General features: G+C 41.5%; 2 protein-coding genes across 2 annotated transcripts in view; one reads left to right on the top strand and one right to left on the bottom strand.

The window, feature by feature from the left end:
* Positions 1-6,546, bottom strand: part of LOC145457390 (uncharacterized) — a 38,340-nt gene extending 31,794 nt beyond the window's left edge. The window contains exon 1 of the mRNA XM_080335593.1: positions 5,913-6,546. Coding sequence (XP_080191719.1) covers positions 5,913-5,985 — 73 coding nt within the window. The 5' untranslated portion in view covers positions 5,986-6,546. The remainder of the gene's footprint in view (positions 1-5,912) is intronic.
* LOC145457130 (uncharacterized) overlaps positions 1-16,970 on the top strand; it is a 252,504-nt gene that overhangs the window by 16,482 nt on the left and 219,052 nt on the right. The window lies entirely within an intron of this gene.

The following is a 16,970-nucleotide window of genomic DNA, read 5'->3' as shown; positions in this document are numbered from 1 at the left end:
ATGTTCATCTCTGGTGCAGACTCATTTAATTGCTAAATTGCCCATTGATACAAACATTTTGCTGTTTAGAGATTTTTTGTTGGGGACTGTGGGAAAGAAAAGTTAGATGAGTAAGCTGATCGTGGTGACTTCGAAATGTTTACAAAAATTTATTTTCTCCGATGATACATAACCATTTATTTCATAATAACTTCAAGATAAGCTGCTAGATAAAAATGATCAGGCTTGACAATATATGTTCCACATTGAAAAAATTGTTTGTCAATTGTGGTGCCATATTTGTTGCGATTATACCCAAATGTGACGTCGCACGCGTTCTGCGTTACTATTACATTCGCCACCATCTCTATTTTTGGAAATGGATTTTCGGCACTCGATCATGTCAAATCGAAAGCGCAGATTTTCAAGACGCGAACACTTATTTCAAGAAATACAGTTGCAGAATTCGCTTTGAAATAACAGAAGTCAAACCAATTTCTATACATGAATAGTATGATCTTATTTTCCAGAAAAGTCATTTTGTTGATGTTTATCACTAAGGCTATAGTTATCATTTGCACAAGAAAGATGACGAATGCACGATTAATGAGCTAAATTTGAACTAAAACTTCGTGGGGGTCCGCGGGATCCGTGACGGTGAGAAAGGGGTCCGCGAAGACAAAAAGGTTGAGAACCACTGATCTAGGACGATGCTTTCACCCATTTTTGGTTAGCGGACGCAATTATCCGAGAATATTTCAGATACATATTTGCAGAATATGACAAGAAAAATAAACAATACATTTACTATCAGCTATAGGTCCACTGCCCCACTCAGCTTATCCAGTGTAACTTGAAACCCCTATACACTCGATAAATTGGAACAAGATGAAGATCTTAGGGATAGCAGTCCTAATGATGAAGATTTTGAAATCGAAGATGATTCAGAACGTAGAGTAGTCCATCAACACAAGTTAAATGATTTGACATAGGCTTCGGGACTTGGAATAGAAATAGTCGGAAGTTTTAGCATCCTTGCGAATTGAGAAAAGATTACTTGGCAAGTGAGAAGATATCTCACTTTCGATCACAAGAAAAGGCGTTTTCATCGCACGGCTACTTTAGGTAGCTTTGTGTATTGCCGTGCTACTGGCATTGGCGTGATACAGTAAACCATGGCTTGCTGGAGGAGTTAGGAATCCAAATTTACAACTCCAGGAAATGGCAAATGTATATAGGTAGCTCAAAAAGGATCATAAAGTATGTCATTCTCCAAGATGGCAACATCTTAGGTGCAGTAACAATTGCACACTCATTTAGTCTTCGTGAATAATACAGAAACATTGAGAATAATACAGACACGTTGAATTGTTGCAATATCACAAGTCCGATTGGATCATGTGTCAGCTTAGATATATTGTGTTTTCTTAGTGGCCAGACAATAAGAATGCACATGTAACCCTGATACCCATCTACCACTGTCATATGTTTATGTCGGACAGCAAACATTCAAAAAAGCTAAAATATCTAAATAATTTCCCGGAAAACCTTGACAGAGTCAGAGATGGGCAAGGGGAAACTGTCCCCCAATATCTGAAGTTGATTGGGTAAGATACCAGAGTAGATTGAAACTTACATATGTTAACTGACTATTGCACGAGTATCAAACGAGACAACCTACAGAATGATGGGTTATTAGCGTAAATTTGGACCCTGAAACTCGCACTTTATTTGTCCTGCGGAAGCAATATCTGTCTAAATCAGGGGTGTCAAACTCAACTTATGTCGCGGGTCGGATTCCAACCTTGAAATCGCTCGCGGGCGGGATGGTCAAATGGTCAAATGGTCAAATGATTCTAAAATGTTACCTCAAATCCATGCCCTTGTTTTTTTCACTTGAATACCTTGTTAACAAGCCTATATACGTGATATCATATTACATTATATTACATTACTATCAAGCGGCTCTATTCTAGCAACGCCTTTCGCAAACAATGGAATTGTCGAAAACAGGATGATTTGCCGGTTTAATACAGTTATAAACCCTAAAACAGTGGCTCTAGCGACGATATAAGTTTGCATATTTCTATGCTATCTTTGTTTTAGTCATAATCTGGCGTTAGCCCTGGATATACGTTGTGAGTAAGAGATTCAACTGTAACCGCAGACGTTGGAATTTGATTCATCAGAATTAAATCGAGATTCGCGTTTCTATGGGGGTCGGGGACCTTTTGAGTCAAACCGAAAACAGCTGTGTGACGTCAAATATTTGAATTATATTTTATGACTATTTAATTCTCTATGTAACCTGCGCATAACGGTTTCGCATAGGAGTTTTCGTTTCTGTGAAGAAGTACTTTTTAGTCCATTTTTCCAAAAACCTCTGACCTTTGTGTGCACATTTTGCCTTTCTGAAATTGGACCAGCGACTGAGTTCCGAATGTTTGTTTGTTTGGGGTATTCATGGTGTTTGTCGACAACAACAGTCATTCACCCAGGACGATTTTTTGCATTTTTTGATTCCATATCTGCCGACTTGTAGCACGGCCCACTTCTAGGCTTTTTGTAAGACACCGCCTACGCGGATGAGGTGGCGAGGAGGAGCCTAGATAAACTTCCAGCCCCTAGATAGGAATTCTGAAGTCGACCTCAGTCAGACTCGAGCCCGCAACCCATTGGTGTTGCAGCCATGGGTTATACCACTGGGCTATCTCATCACCTGGGGTTCCTAATGGCGACTGGAGTGAAACCATAAAACCGCTGTCGGGTGGCTATAATGTGGTCTATGAACAATGAACATTCATACTGTCTTGAGCGAATAATTGAAATTAATTAAAAATCTAAGCATTTGTTAGATATGTGCTGGATAATTATAAGTATTATTTACGCTTTCTCGAAATTGCTTCGCGGTCCGGATGAAATCGTCTGACGGGCCAGATGCGGCCCGTGAGCCGTATGTTTGACACCCCTGGTCTAAATCGACCAAGTAAAGCAGTGCAAATGTTTATTTGAAGAGTATTGATTTATTTGCGACTGCTTGTGGCTTTTAATACGTTTTATACAAGAAACACAAAAGATTAAAAGTAGTGCTTTTATGTGGGTTATGAGTCAATGTGGTGGGTGACTAATTCAAAAACTTGATGTGATAGAGATATACTGAGGTCTTTTTTGAATTCAGCGCCCAAAAGTTAGACAGAATCAATTGCATGATCGAAGTCAACCAAAAATGTTTTGACCAGTGTTATCCGTTTTTAATATAATAGTATAATCTGAGCCCCACCATCACCATACAAGTGGGAACCGCTGAGGCAAATGATGCGCCCCTTAAAGAAATACCAAGTCGGAATTGTGTGCGTCTCACGATTGAAGGTTTTTCTGGTAGGTTAAACCGATTCCGATATATGTTTCGAGTTTCGACTATGCCTACAATCCTAATGGGAGGTCAAAAAATAACAACATGTAACAAAGTGAAAACCGGAAAATGCATCATCATTAATTTTCGTGTTGGAAAATGTTTTCGCGCTCGGCTCGACCAAAATAGGAATCCAGATAACTTTTCCTAGCATTCATACTTGCGATTTTGGTATATTTATAGTATGCCCGCGGGGGGGGGGGGCGTTCTGATGGTACATTTAGGAATATTTGTACGCAAGCTATATCTCAAGAAATCAGTTATGGCACAGAACACCACAAGAGATCTCCGCGGTGCAAAGTTCCCTGTAGCCAATTTTATCATGGGTATATGACGTTCAGATGAGCCATCAAGACTCTCTGCCGGAATGCGGCCGCATCGAAATAAGGCTGTGATTAGCAAAGAGGATGAACAGGCCTGGTTTAGCCTTACTCTACGACAGGGGTCTCAAACACGTGACCCGCAGGAGTATTCTGTACGGCCCGCGACGGCATTTTGGATTTTCAAGTATTCAACAATATATTCAACTGTCAGATTTGAGAACTTAAAGTTCCCTCTAAAACTACTCCAAAAACCCAAAAACTCATCAAACTTCCCTATCGCATCACTTTCAAAAGCTACTATGCTTTGGACGATCAGCTATTATGTCACTTTTATTGTTCTTGACGATAAAACATGACCCGTTGATGATTCGTGACTGAAAATTGTGATTTGGACTTGCACGCAAGTCACGCAACCGTTCGTAAAATTACTCGAATTCGGACTGACTGGATGATAAAATTAAAATGACTGGAGTTCATTCTAGCCAAACGATAAAAAATCAGAGAAGGCCTTGTGACTCGGAACGCCGTGACTTGGTACGACCACCGACGCAACAAAAAACCATCTTTCATGGGGAAACGTAATATATCAAGAGGTCGTAGCTTGCGTTGCGTAGCGTATACAGCTATCTTATCTACTCAGTATGGAAATCATTGGCATTCTGTTGCCCCCATGATGTATAGTTAGCTTCATCCTGGGTGACCTTTAGTCTCTTTATCCATGTTATTGTCGCCGGTGGCGAGTAAGGTAGTAGTACGCTCCGCAGCTGTGACTCTACCAATGGATTCTTCGGCGATTCGACATTTCTATTCCATTGATTCTTAACCAGGCGTCTGTGGACCCCTACTGGGCACGAAGCACCACATCAGGTGGTACGAGATGTATTTTTTAATTAGGCCTATATGTTAGCTTAAAATAATTTTGCAAACCAACAAAAAGTTGAATATTTTTTGGGCCAATTTATTCAAATGAAAAATATTCTTCGCACTAAAACCATTTGATTCAAATATTTGAAATTGTGATTTTTTTGTGCCAAGAGTGAATATTACAATAGTAAATTACATTTCACAATTTTTGTGGAATGCCAGCCTGCAAGGTCCCGTCAAATAAGGCCAACTTGAAAATAACACATTGGATGCCCCTATTATTGATGCTGCGGCCCGCCGCGTCATCAAAAACTAGGAAATTAGCCCGCGAGCAAATTTGAGTTTGAGTCCCCTGCTCTACAGAATCAGTGTGTTATGTGTTCAGGGGTGTACGAGCTTCGTGTAAACGTCAAAAGGGTGTACCACGACGGAAAAGGTTGAAAAGCACTGCCCTTGATTATATAACAACGGGAAGTCATTGCTGAAGTAACCATGTATTCCGGCAGGGTCATATGCGGCGCAAAAGGGTATCCGGCCAACTCGGACTGAGGTGTATTAAATGTAACCCTACGGTTCTGCGGTTGGTCATAATATTGTAACATAAGAATGGCTATAATTCTTACTTACGATCATTGATCAATCATCAAATTCCGGTGAAAATATAGAGCACCACCGCAACGAATCAAAATAAATCGAGGATTTAGTGCAGCGCATTAATCTGTGCAGTCGGTCTAACTATTCCCCGCCTTGAAATCAACCATTCATAATCATTGTAAGGTGTACAACTGTACATAAATATAAAGGTTGCATGAATTGATTGTATCACTGGAATGAATGTTCTGGCATAGCACCGTCAGTACTTACAAAACATATGCCCGGCTTGCTTATAACATTTGTTTCTCCATTTCTCTCTCATATAGGTTATTCATCGAAATCACCTTAAACTTGTTGTAACTGAGCTAGAATCATTTTGCTATTACAGTTGGGGATGCATATAAAATAAATATTCGTTTGAAAAACTTTGTTTAGAACATGTTTTAAACAGTTTTAAACAAAGGCCTTTAAAAAATGGTGTGTTTTCAAGTTGCATATTATGCCATCAGTCTGTAAATACTTTCTTAAAAACATGTTCCATGAGCCTATACGGACGAATGCCACCCGATATATCCGACGCATACGATATGGGATGGCAGAGCCCGCGAAAATAGATCCGAACGAAACTACGATCACATGAGAGAGACTGAATGGATTGATCCGAGCACACTATTTTATATGAATAATATTGATGAAAGAAGTAGGCTAGTATCTCGAAAAACTGTTCAGTGTAAACTTACGTCCTGCCGCGGATGGTAATTGTGTAGGTCCATCTAAGACACCTGGATTTTGCTCTTGACCCCCTTCTGCCATGGTGTCGATCACGTGGTACTAAATAGTTAGTTCTTACCGAACAATTCTGAAAATGCAGGAACCGTTACCATATTTGATGAAAGACATATATCCTCCGTCGAGACATTCCGACGAGACCGAGATTGCCAACTCTAAATGTGTATCACAAAAAGTGAACAAATTGCAATATTTAACATCAACGTGGTAACGAGTAGTCAGTGGCCGCAAATCTCCCCTTCACAAATAGTAATCATCATCATATAGTTCGCTAATAATATGACGAATATTGTACAACGATGTTGTCGACAATGTCGACAGCAATGGATTCGATTTAGCATCGCAAGTGTTGAGTGAATCCTTGGATCCATGAAAATAAGGACCATTTTAAATATCTTATTGGAGGTACAGAAGTTCAATATACAATTGAATAGTATTTTCATATTGAAATGAACCCGAATATTTTCGGCTGACACTCGTCAGGAGTAATCGTCAGCAACTTAATAGTGAATTGGAAAGCACATTGTATATCAACAATGTTCTTTCCAATTCTCTACTAGCTGCTGACGATTACCTCTGACGAGTATATCGACAATGTTCTTTCCAATTCTCTACTAGTTGCTGACGATTACCCCTGACGAGTGTCAGCCGAAAAAGAATCATTTTGTGACTACTCGAAAATACACACGTGTCCATAACACGTGCAGCGAAAAGCTTGTGAGCATCATAAAAACCTTTCGGATGATTTGAGAGTTGCAGGGTCCGGCTCTAAAATCCAGAGAATTTTAATTTATACCTCGTGACCTAACCACATTGGTTTCAAAAGTATCGACGAAAGATTTTGTTTATATAAATATATCGGAATGATCGGCGGATTGAACCCAGTACTAACGAAAAACCGAAGACTGTGATCCCCACAGCTGCATTAGTTACAGACGTGGTCAGAGTACATATTAACCGCGTTATGTTTAATTCTCCGAATCTCCTTTGTCAGCACTTCAGACGTCGACTGATGATCTACGGATTATGACTTTGGCGGAGGGTCACGCGCATTACCAACGTACGAAACAAACTACGATGCGAATTACCAACTACTAACTACCAACAGGATTGAAACTTGGTGCGGCAACGTTTCTAATGGCTTTGAAAAGCTAATCAAATCAGCTGTTCATCGTTGTTATGATAGATTTAAAAGGCATGTGCATGTGTTCAGTGACGTGCGGTCCAATGAGGCAGGTGAGGCAGTGCCTCACCTGTCGTCAGGGCGAAAAAGTGAAAATTGTGAAAACCCTCCATGAGTCGATGATTATAAGTATTTTACATCGATGTTCATAAATAACTAAATTTGAACATTTGAACAATGCAATCCATCATAAATAGCTCGGAATTCATAACAACTGGTATCAATCAATTGCTGTCATCAGACTGATTCCGAAAATCCAAATATTAACAGTGTCAGACCACCAGAACCCCCTCAAAATCACCAAGGAAGGTGACATTCGGCTTCATTACAAATAATGCCATCGCAGAGAAACAATGGTGAGGTGAGGCACAAACGAATTTGTCTCATGCACTATTCGCTAACAATTGGACAATCGCAGCCCAGTGAAACGCGCTATCGATTTCGGAATACAACAGTTTGACTCTTGACTGTCTTGAAGGAATTATATAGTAGCGACGGTCAATACGTAATGCGGAGCAAATACATTCACTTACTTACGTAGCTGCTATTTATTTACCGTTAAATTGTGGCATGTGATAGCTACTTGCATAGGGTGCATTGTCGTTGCTTTATGCTTCGAATAATTTATACCGGTACTTGAAGAGATAGTAATTATATTCCGTCTAAACTTGCCCATTTGGCACAATAGCGGCCATGTCCTACGGCTACATGTATTGTATAATGTGGAATTGCAACGGCTATCAGTGTGCAAAGAAAATGCTCTCTATACCCGCTGCTGTTGTTATTCACATTTTGGATCTCTTTATCAGGTAGGCTAATTTACGTGCGTTTGTGTGTGAGTGTGTGTGTGTGGGGGGGGGGGGGGCGTGCTTCACCAGCCATGAACCTCACCGCACGTCACTGCATGTGTTGTATACAGCTAGACCACTTTTTCCAAACTCTCGAGAGGATGTACTTCCTGCACTTGATGCAAGTAACGTCGTCTACGAATACAAGTGTCACGGCAATGTAAAAGCGTACATCCCAACGATTGCTTGAGCGTATAAAGCAGCATGCACATCCATAGATCGATTCGATCGAAGACATGAGTAACTGACCGCACGGAGCAGGCAATGTAGGTTAGCTGCCAAAACAGACTGTTATAAAGATTGCCAAGCATACGCGTCGTTGACCGACCATAATTAAAGTCAGTGATTCTTAACCTTTTCCCCTCCAGCGCCCCTTTTCAAAAATTGCCTAGGTCTGGCGCCCACTGCCGTATTATAAGGACTAGCAAAAACAATAGGTAAGAGGTTGAAGTCCGGTCGATCTTTTCGAGTTAGGACAATCGTATTGGAAATATTTTGCGCTTGAATCGCATCCGAGGACCACTCGAGGTATTAGCGACATAATAACACTGGTCGACATTTTTCAACTTTTTTTTTGTTTTGTTTTTTAGAACGGTTAATTGAGTTTACCTAATTCGACGATGCTGATTCCGAATTTGAAGTCAGAATTCATTCATCACGTCACAATTTTTAGCAAAAATCAAATAAAAATTTTATTCAAAATCAGCTGTATCAGGGCCACTTATGCCCGTTTAGGTCCGTATATGATACGGAACACATCCTACAAAGCTATCAACTTACTTTATTGGATTTGTGTTTTTTTTTTATCTTAAACGAAACCCTCCAAATAATCAGGATTCTTAGTGATTCCAAGAAATTTAGATGTAACTTCAATGAAAGAGAGTCATGTATTTTTTCCAAGTCCGCCTTCCTAATAAGAAATAGGGGGTTCTGGCGAGTGCTCCGATTTGAGGTCCAACAAATACACCCTCTATTGTATTAACTCAAGTGAGGAAACCTTTTGTGAATGTATTTAGAACGTGCACTCTCTTTGATCAGAGCCCTTAAAAACTTTTTCATGAGATCCAGTTTAATATATAATGGTGGAAATATAACATTTGATTTGTCGATAAGAGCAGGCTCTAAAACAGCGGTTCTCGACCGGGGGTCCCCGGACCCCTAGGGGTCCGCGAAGCAATTTCAGGGGGTCCGCGAGACCTCTAAATTTTTAAAATGGTTGATGACCTAATTTTTATTTCATTTTTTAATTTGAGAACGCATGAGGCAGTTTCGCACCTCAACTGCTAAAACCTCATGACTCATATCATCATAATAATCGTCTGACATGAACTATCATGGTATGGAAATTCATTCTCACTGCAAATTTTCCAGTAACCTTCTGATAGAAGCATATTACTGTTTAGAGACGTTTTGTGGAAAAAATAAAAATATGGAGATAATAACGTCAATCAGGGTGACTTCGTAATGTCTGCGAAACCTTCTCGATTTTGAGTTGTCAGTCTCATCAAATTAGTGAACAGTCGTTTGAATAAAAATTTCCGAAGCATTTCCCTAATTTTTCCCAATGCAGGGATTGAAACCTCGCCAAGAAATCCATTTTATCCTGTGATATACATAACCACTATTTGAACAGATTCTTGGAGGTACAGAACTTTAATATACAATTGCATAGTACATTCATGTTGAAATGAACCCGAATATTTTTTCGGCTGACACTCGTCATAAATTGGACAATGATATACCTACTTGTAAAGCTGGGCTATCAGATAGTTATTGCGGATGCCCTATCGACAAGACTGGTTTTTTGATGAACGAAGAGTTTTTCGTTGCTATCAAAGCATTACGCTCCAACCCTGAAATTCATATCACCAGTTATATTGGTATGCAGCCTTGTCTTGTTGATGTTCAATTGTTTATGAACGAAAATGTTTGGTCGTAAATATATACGTAAACCCGAACAGAACAAGTAGCTTCATGACAGTCTTTCTCAGGTTGGAAAACTTGGATCCATTCTTTTGCGCATGAAATTCATCTATACTTTTAGATTAGGATTTCACTTTGACGGTAGAAACTCTCTGCGGGCCGATCAAAATGCCGTCGCCGGTCGAATCCGACCCGCGGTCCGTATGTTGCCTGTCCCTGCGCTAGATGCTGGGCGTGATATGTTCATAAAATACATGTTTCCTCATTTTGGTGCCATAAATGTTGCGTTCACACCAATAGTATCGTCGGAAGCGTTATACTTTAATATTGCATTAGCCTCCCTCTATCTTTGCGAAAATGGTTTTCGGTACTCCTCGTTCATATCAAAACGAAGACGCGGATTTTCAAGACACGACCACGTACTTCAAGAAATACAGCAGCAAAATTAGCTTTGAAATAATAAAAGTCTACCAATTTCTACAGAAATAGTATGATGTTATGTTCAAGAAAAATCATTAGTTTCCTGTTTATCACAAGCCTGCAGTTCATATTTGCACAAAACAGATCAAGGTTGCACCACAATAGAATCAAAATTGAACTAAAGTTTGAGGGGGTCCGCGAGGATCTGTGACGGTCTAAAGGGGTCCGCGGAACCAAAAAGGTTGAGAACCACTGCTCTAAAACATTTTAAAGCCTGGTTTAAGATACTCCATCATCGTCCACTTACGTTTAATTCAATGATATCTACTGTTCCATTCACACATAAAACAAGGATACCTTGTAGTTATAGACAGTTGAACCAGTACTATATTTATGAGTTCAAAATCAACGAAAACTGTACACTATTGAGTAGTTTGAGTACTATATTCCAAATTTGAAATCAATAGTTTCATATTCTCGTAATACCCCTTGATGTCAGTTGTACCAGCTACAGGGATAGAAGCACATTTATTTGTATTGTGCAACAAAACAGTTTTTAGGCTTGATGAATAAATAAAGAGGCGCAATTCACAGTTCTCAATGTCTCTATGAGACCTTGAACATCGGCACAATAGAGTAAAGAGGTTTAGGAGCGGGGTTGTAATGACTCGGGTCATGAATCGACTCGAGTCTGACTCGAGTCAATATTTTATGATGACTCGACTTGACTCGAGTCATTTTCTCAAAATACCGAAATGACTCGACTCGACCCGACTCGAGTCAATCTGTGTATTGACTCGACTTGGACTCGAGTCATTGCGCATCACTCGAACCAAGTCATATGACTCGAGACTCAGACGACCAAGACCGACATTTCGAAGAATAGTAAAGTAACCACACTGTTGGGATTTCAGTTGGCAGGTAGACGTCGCCGAGGAAGGTTGTGCGTAAATTGCAGATCGTTCATCGGGGTAATCAAGCCTTAGCGAGATACTTCACATCGAGAGCTGCTACGTGTAGCCAACTGAACTCTTACGTCCGTGCAGTTAGTATTACTGTTGGTAGGGAGAGCATAGATAATGTCAGTTCAAGGTGGAGCGCATAAGCGCTCCGCCGACGAGGCCCTGGGGGGACCTCAACCTGAAGGTTTGTCTAATATTGGTCAATCCGCGCCAACGCTTTCGGTCGTTATAACAGGCACGGAAAAGGCACTTCGAAATTGCAGCCCCTTGGTCATAAACAGAAACCTTCACAATTTGCTTGGAATTCCGTATAAGGATATTCGCTTTTTGCCCTCGGGTTCACTATGTGTAGAATGCAATAATAGTACACAACTGGCAAAGTTACTAGCTTGTGACAATCTGGGCACACAAGAAAAGCCTATCTTTGTGAAAGTTGAGTTATACAGGACAAGAGCGGTTGAAGTTCGGGGTGTAATCTCGGATGTGCCATTAGAAATGACGGCTGAAGAAATTAAAAACGAGTTGTCCGATCAGAAAGTTTCATTTGTACGTAGATTCACATATCGAACGAATTCAGGGATAACCGACAGCAGATCGGTACTGATGTGCTTCGCATCGACCATCCTTCCAACAGTCGTCAAGTTAGGCTTCATGAATTTTCGAATCAGAAAATACAATCCTCCGCCTGTCCGTTGCTTCAATTGCAACCGATTTGGACATAGAGCAAAATTTTGTCGCAGCGCTCAGAGATGTACAAAATGCGGTAAGCGACATATGTACAAAGATTGTCAAAACGAACCACATTGTGTTAATTGTGGAGGTTCACACTCCGCGGGTTACGCAGGTTGCACACGATATCCGCGGGTTACGCAGGTTGCACACGATACCGACAAGAGATCAAACTTAACACAATAATGACTAACTCGAACATTAATTACTGGGACGCGAAACGAACGTTGCAACAGCAACAGTCCGGACCGAACATCGTATCAGAAACTGAATTTCCGTCGTTGCCGAGTCGCAACATCATTCCTAGTGGTGATACACAAAGAGTCGGTGATCCAAGCTCGGAAATGATCTCTATTCCGGCCATGGAATTCTTCAGCTTCGTCGCTGAAGTCATTCGAGGCACATTGACGTCTATCGCAGAGGGTAAAGGTTTAGATATTGAGACAATAGCAAGATCAGCCGGACAGAACCTCGGGATAAACTTCCACACTCCGGCACTTTCACTTTCACTCTTTTCCGCAGAGGAACAGACTCGGCGAGACTCCTCAGTTACGCCACCGGTCAACAAACCAAGTAGACAAGTCTCCGACCATGTTCACAGGGTAGAAACAAGATTAGGTACATCTCTTTCAACGATGAATAATTCTGTCGGTCGTAATAACATGAACCATGCCCCAAAATGCGCCAAGCCATTCCGTCACAAATCAAACAGCGACCAGCGCACATCCGCAACATAAGCTCATTCCAAGCCCATCAGGTTCACAAAACCACCCGTCAGAGGCCGCGATGGACTTAACAAGGATAAATAGTCACATAGATAACGAAATGGAAAGTTCCAATTAAAATTTTTACAATGGAATTGTCGAGGCATCTACAGAAAAATTAACGAACTGAAACATTTCATTGCATCAAATACAAAGAAACCGGAATTAATCGCACTCCAGGAAACACATCTCGTATCCAAGTATAAACCAAAAATAGCCAACTACACTCTAGTGCGCAAAGACCGCAACATTCATGGAGGTGGGCTGTGTCTTTTCATAAAACAAGGCTTAACTTTTACTGAAGTCGACTTTGCCGATATGGGGCCCATTGAGGCACAGGCAATCCAAACAGTGGGCCTGACAATTGTAAACGTTTACATCCCGCCGAATCGTCATATATCGCGTTCCATGGTAAAGCGGTTGTTTACAAAATGCGACTCGAAAACGATCGTGCTTGGCGATTTCAACGCACATCATCCTACGTGGGGAAGCCAACGTATGAACGGAAACGGACGCCATATTCACTTCGCTATTAGTTCAAAGGACTCGGTAGTGTTGAACACCCAGAATCCGACGAGACTTAATATTGCGATGCCAAATCCTGGTTCTACATCATTACTTGACTTGACCCTTGCATCAAAAGATGTAGCCCACAAGATGTCAACAACGGTAACGGACCACCTACTGGGTAGTGACCACTACATTATTATAACGACAGTAAATGTGCCCAGATCCGATCCGACAGAAGGCAATTTCACATCGTGGTCGCTTCACAAGGCCAGGTGGGAAAAATTCCGAAAGGTCAGTGGCACAAACTTTGCAATGATTGAGGAGTCCGGTCGATATACGGTGGAGGCTATTACCGACGCAATAATATCGTCAGCATCTGACAGCATACCTCTAACAAGACCAGTAGCGAAACAGAGCATACCATGGTGGACCAAGGAATGCTCGAAGGCAGTCAGACTAAAACGAGCCGCATATTGCAAAATGAAACGCAGCTTCCGCACAGAAGATGTTATAGAGTTCAAGCGACGTCGGGCAGAAGCAAGAAAGGTTGTGTTGCAAGCAAAAAAATCCCATTGGCAAGATTTCTGTACTTCTTGTGACAGCAACACCAAACTAACTCGGGTCTGGCGAGCAATACGCTCCATGAGCGGCAACGTATCCTGGAATCGCATCCATACCATTAAGTCGAACGGCGTCGTTATCTCCGACAACAGAATGAAGGCAGACGCCATGGGTGCGCATTTTGCCTCAATAAGTGGCAGGGACACTATCGATGAACCGACTAGGCGTCGACACGAAGTCGTGAGATCCGAAATAATCGTCCCAGCATTTAATGATTCTGGCGATCACGAGGAGATTAACTCCCCCTTTTCTTTTATAGAATTAGTACGGGTACTCAAACACAGAAAAAGCTCGTCTCCAGGACACGATAAACTGTGTTATCCCATGTTCACCAACCTGTCGACCGAATGCAAAAAAGATATCCTAAGATGTATCAATTCATTGTGGTTAGAAGGGAAGTGCCCAAAAAGCTGGAAACACTCGATAGTGATACCACTTCTAAAGTCCGATAAAGAATCAAGTAATCCAGCCTCGTATAGACCGATTTCACTCACAAGTAACTTTTGCAAAGTTATGGAACGCATGATATGTAATCGAATGCGTTGGTGGCTCGAAATGAACAAATTGCTTCATCCGGCACAGAGCGGCTTTCGCACCAATCGATCGACCCGAGATTCTATTTTGTCACTCCATGACGACGTTTACAAGGCCCTGTGGAATAGGCGATCTGCAGTTGCCGTCTTCCTGGATTTAGAGAAGGCCTACGATCGCATGTGGCGCGGCGGGATGTTAGCAAAACTGGTGAAAATAGGACTTTCTGGAAATATCATTAAATGGATTGATTCTTTCCTGTCTGAACAAACCATGCAAGTCCGACTAGGGTCAACATTATCACGAATTTTTTCCATAGATAACGGTACTCCACAGGGCAGCGTGCTGTCCCCCCTACTCTTCACGGTCATGATGAACGACCTGCCAGAAAACATTACTTCAAATATCAATCTATTCGCAGATGATATCTGTCTCTGGGAATCCGGGCTGGTTACAGACACGCTATTGTCTGACGTACAGAAATCCCTGAACGAAGTATCTGAATGGTGTGACGAGTGGGGTTTCAGAATAAATGTCGAAAAATCAGCAGCAGTTTTATTCACCAGGAAACGTAAAACACCAGCAGTTCAACTGAGAGTGTCGAACTGTCTGCTTCCTGTTAAAAAAGAATATAGATACCTAGGAATCATCTTTGATTCACGACTATCTTACAGACAGCACACAGATTCGGTAGTAGATAAATGCAACAGACGTATAAATGTACTTCGCCTGCTGTGCGGCACACAATGGGGCGCCTCAAAATCAAGTCTTCTCTCATTGTATAGAGCACTTATCCGCTCCGTCGTCGAATATGGCTTCGAAGCATATCTGTTATCTCCAAAATATGTACTGAAAGCAATTCAAAAAATTCAAAACAAGGCATTGAGAATATGCAGTGGGGCAATGGGAAGCACTCCCATCCACGCACTTTTGCATTCGTGCAGGGAATTACCGGTACACATACGTCACTTGCGCGCATGCGCAGTAGCAAGATGTAAAATTGCCGCCAACAATGAACACATTTGCTCCCACATTATTGAAGACTCATGGCCCGGATTCTTCGCTCTTCTGTACTTTCAACATGCTGTCACGACTGCCAATTTTCGAGGAAATCACCATTCGAAAAACGTGTCCAATAGCTCCCTGGTCGGTTGTAAACTGTGTAGTGGATACTCATCTGTGTTTACTCACACAGCAAATGGAGAATCCTCTCCAAATTCAGATCGAATGCAAGGAATATATCAGTCATCATTTTCAAAATCATACGAAGATATTTACAGATGGGTCGAAATCAGAGGATACGTGTGGCGCAGCATATTATGTCCAGGAGTTAGGGGAAGTAGGTAAGATCACGTTAGACAGAAGACTGTCGATTTTTTCTGCGGAGTTGATTGAAATTCGAGAAGGACTGTCTTGGGCAGTCGAGCAGTGCCCACAATCAGCTGATCTGCTTATTCTCTCGGACAGTCTTAGTGCCTTGGTGGCCATCGAAAATAGCCACACAGAAAACGATTTAATTCGGGATATTGCCGCACGATGTGGTGCATTATCCTCTTATGCTATCTCAGTCACCTTAATATGGGTCCCAAGTCACAAGGGGATCAGCGGTAACGAGACCGCTGACAAGCTGGCAAGGCAAGCGGCATCCGAGCATACTCACAGCAGCACCATTGAGATTACAGCGAGGGAATGCAAGTCCCTCATTCAAGAGCATTGCGATTCCAAATGGAAATCAGAGTTTTTCAGCAATGCGGAAAATTCCTTTTACCCAAATCTGTTCCGAACCACGAGTTTCCATGCCCCGGTGCTATCATTGCCAAGAAGAGCCTACGCTATACTCATCCGTCAGCAAACCGGTCATTGCAAACTGAACTCTCATCTGCATAGATTAGGGATTCACGATACTGGAAAGTGCGAAAGCTGCGGCGTACCTGAAACCGTTGAGCATTACGTCATTCACTGCACCAAGTATGAAGGCCCCCGACAGTATCTCCGGGACCAAATTAGAGACACCGTTCCCTTCCGCTTGGAAACATTACTGGTCAATCCTCTTACCATGGGCACTCTGATAGAATATGCCCTACTAACCGGTCGAGAGTTATAAAGACATGAGGGATAACTGATACTCTCATCATAGATCTGGTGCAAAAGACCATTAGAAGTCGAGCACCAATATTAAACTTATACAACAACAACAACAACTGTTGGGATTTCGTCTATTGGTACTGGTACTTGAAAATGCGACCAGAAATTGCTAAGAGTGAGGAAAATTAGTATATTATTAATGCGAACCATTAGATATCACCAAACAGAGTTATAAAAAGTAGATTTTACAAGTTGAGCTTTATATAGCTGCTGATCACCATTACACTCAAGCTGAGAACATTATTCAGACTAAGTCTCCTCACCGACAGCATCTTCTTCAACTGTTTGTAAAACTTTTGAAGGTAATGGAATTGTGACATCTAGCCCTCGAGCAATCAGTCGTATTGTGCAAGTCAAATTGGATATAGAATTT

The sequence above is a fragment of the Botryllus schlosseri genome, chromosome 2 (assembly GCF_051294905.1).
Source record: "Botryllus schlosseri isolate E-star chromosome 2, Bs_hap1, whole genome shotgun sequence".
In the NCBI taxonomy this organism is placed as follows: domain Eukaryota; kingdom Metazoa; phylum Chordata; class Ascidiacea; order Stolidobranchia; family Styelidae; genus Botryllus; species Botryllus schlosseri.
The sequence above is the reverse complement of the archived record's forward strand: the minus strand, read 5'-3'. Positions and strand labels throughout refer to the sequence as shown.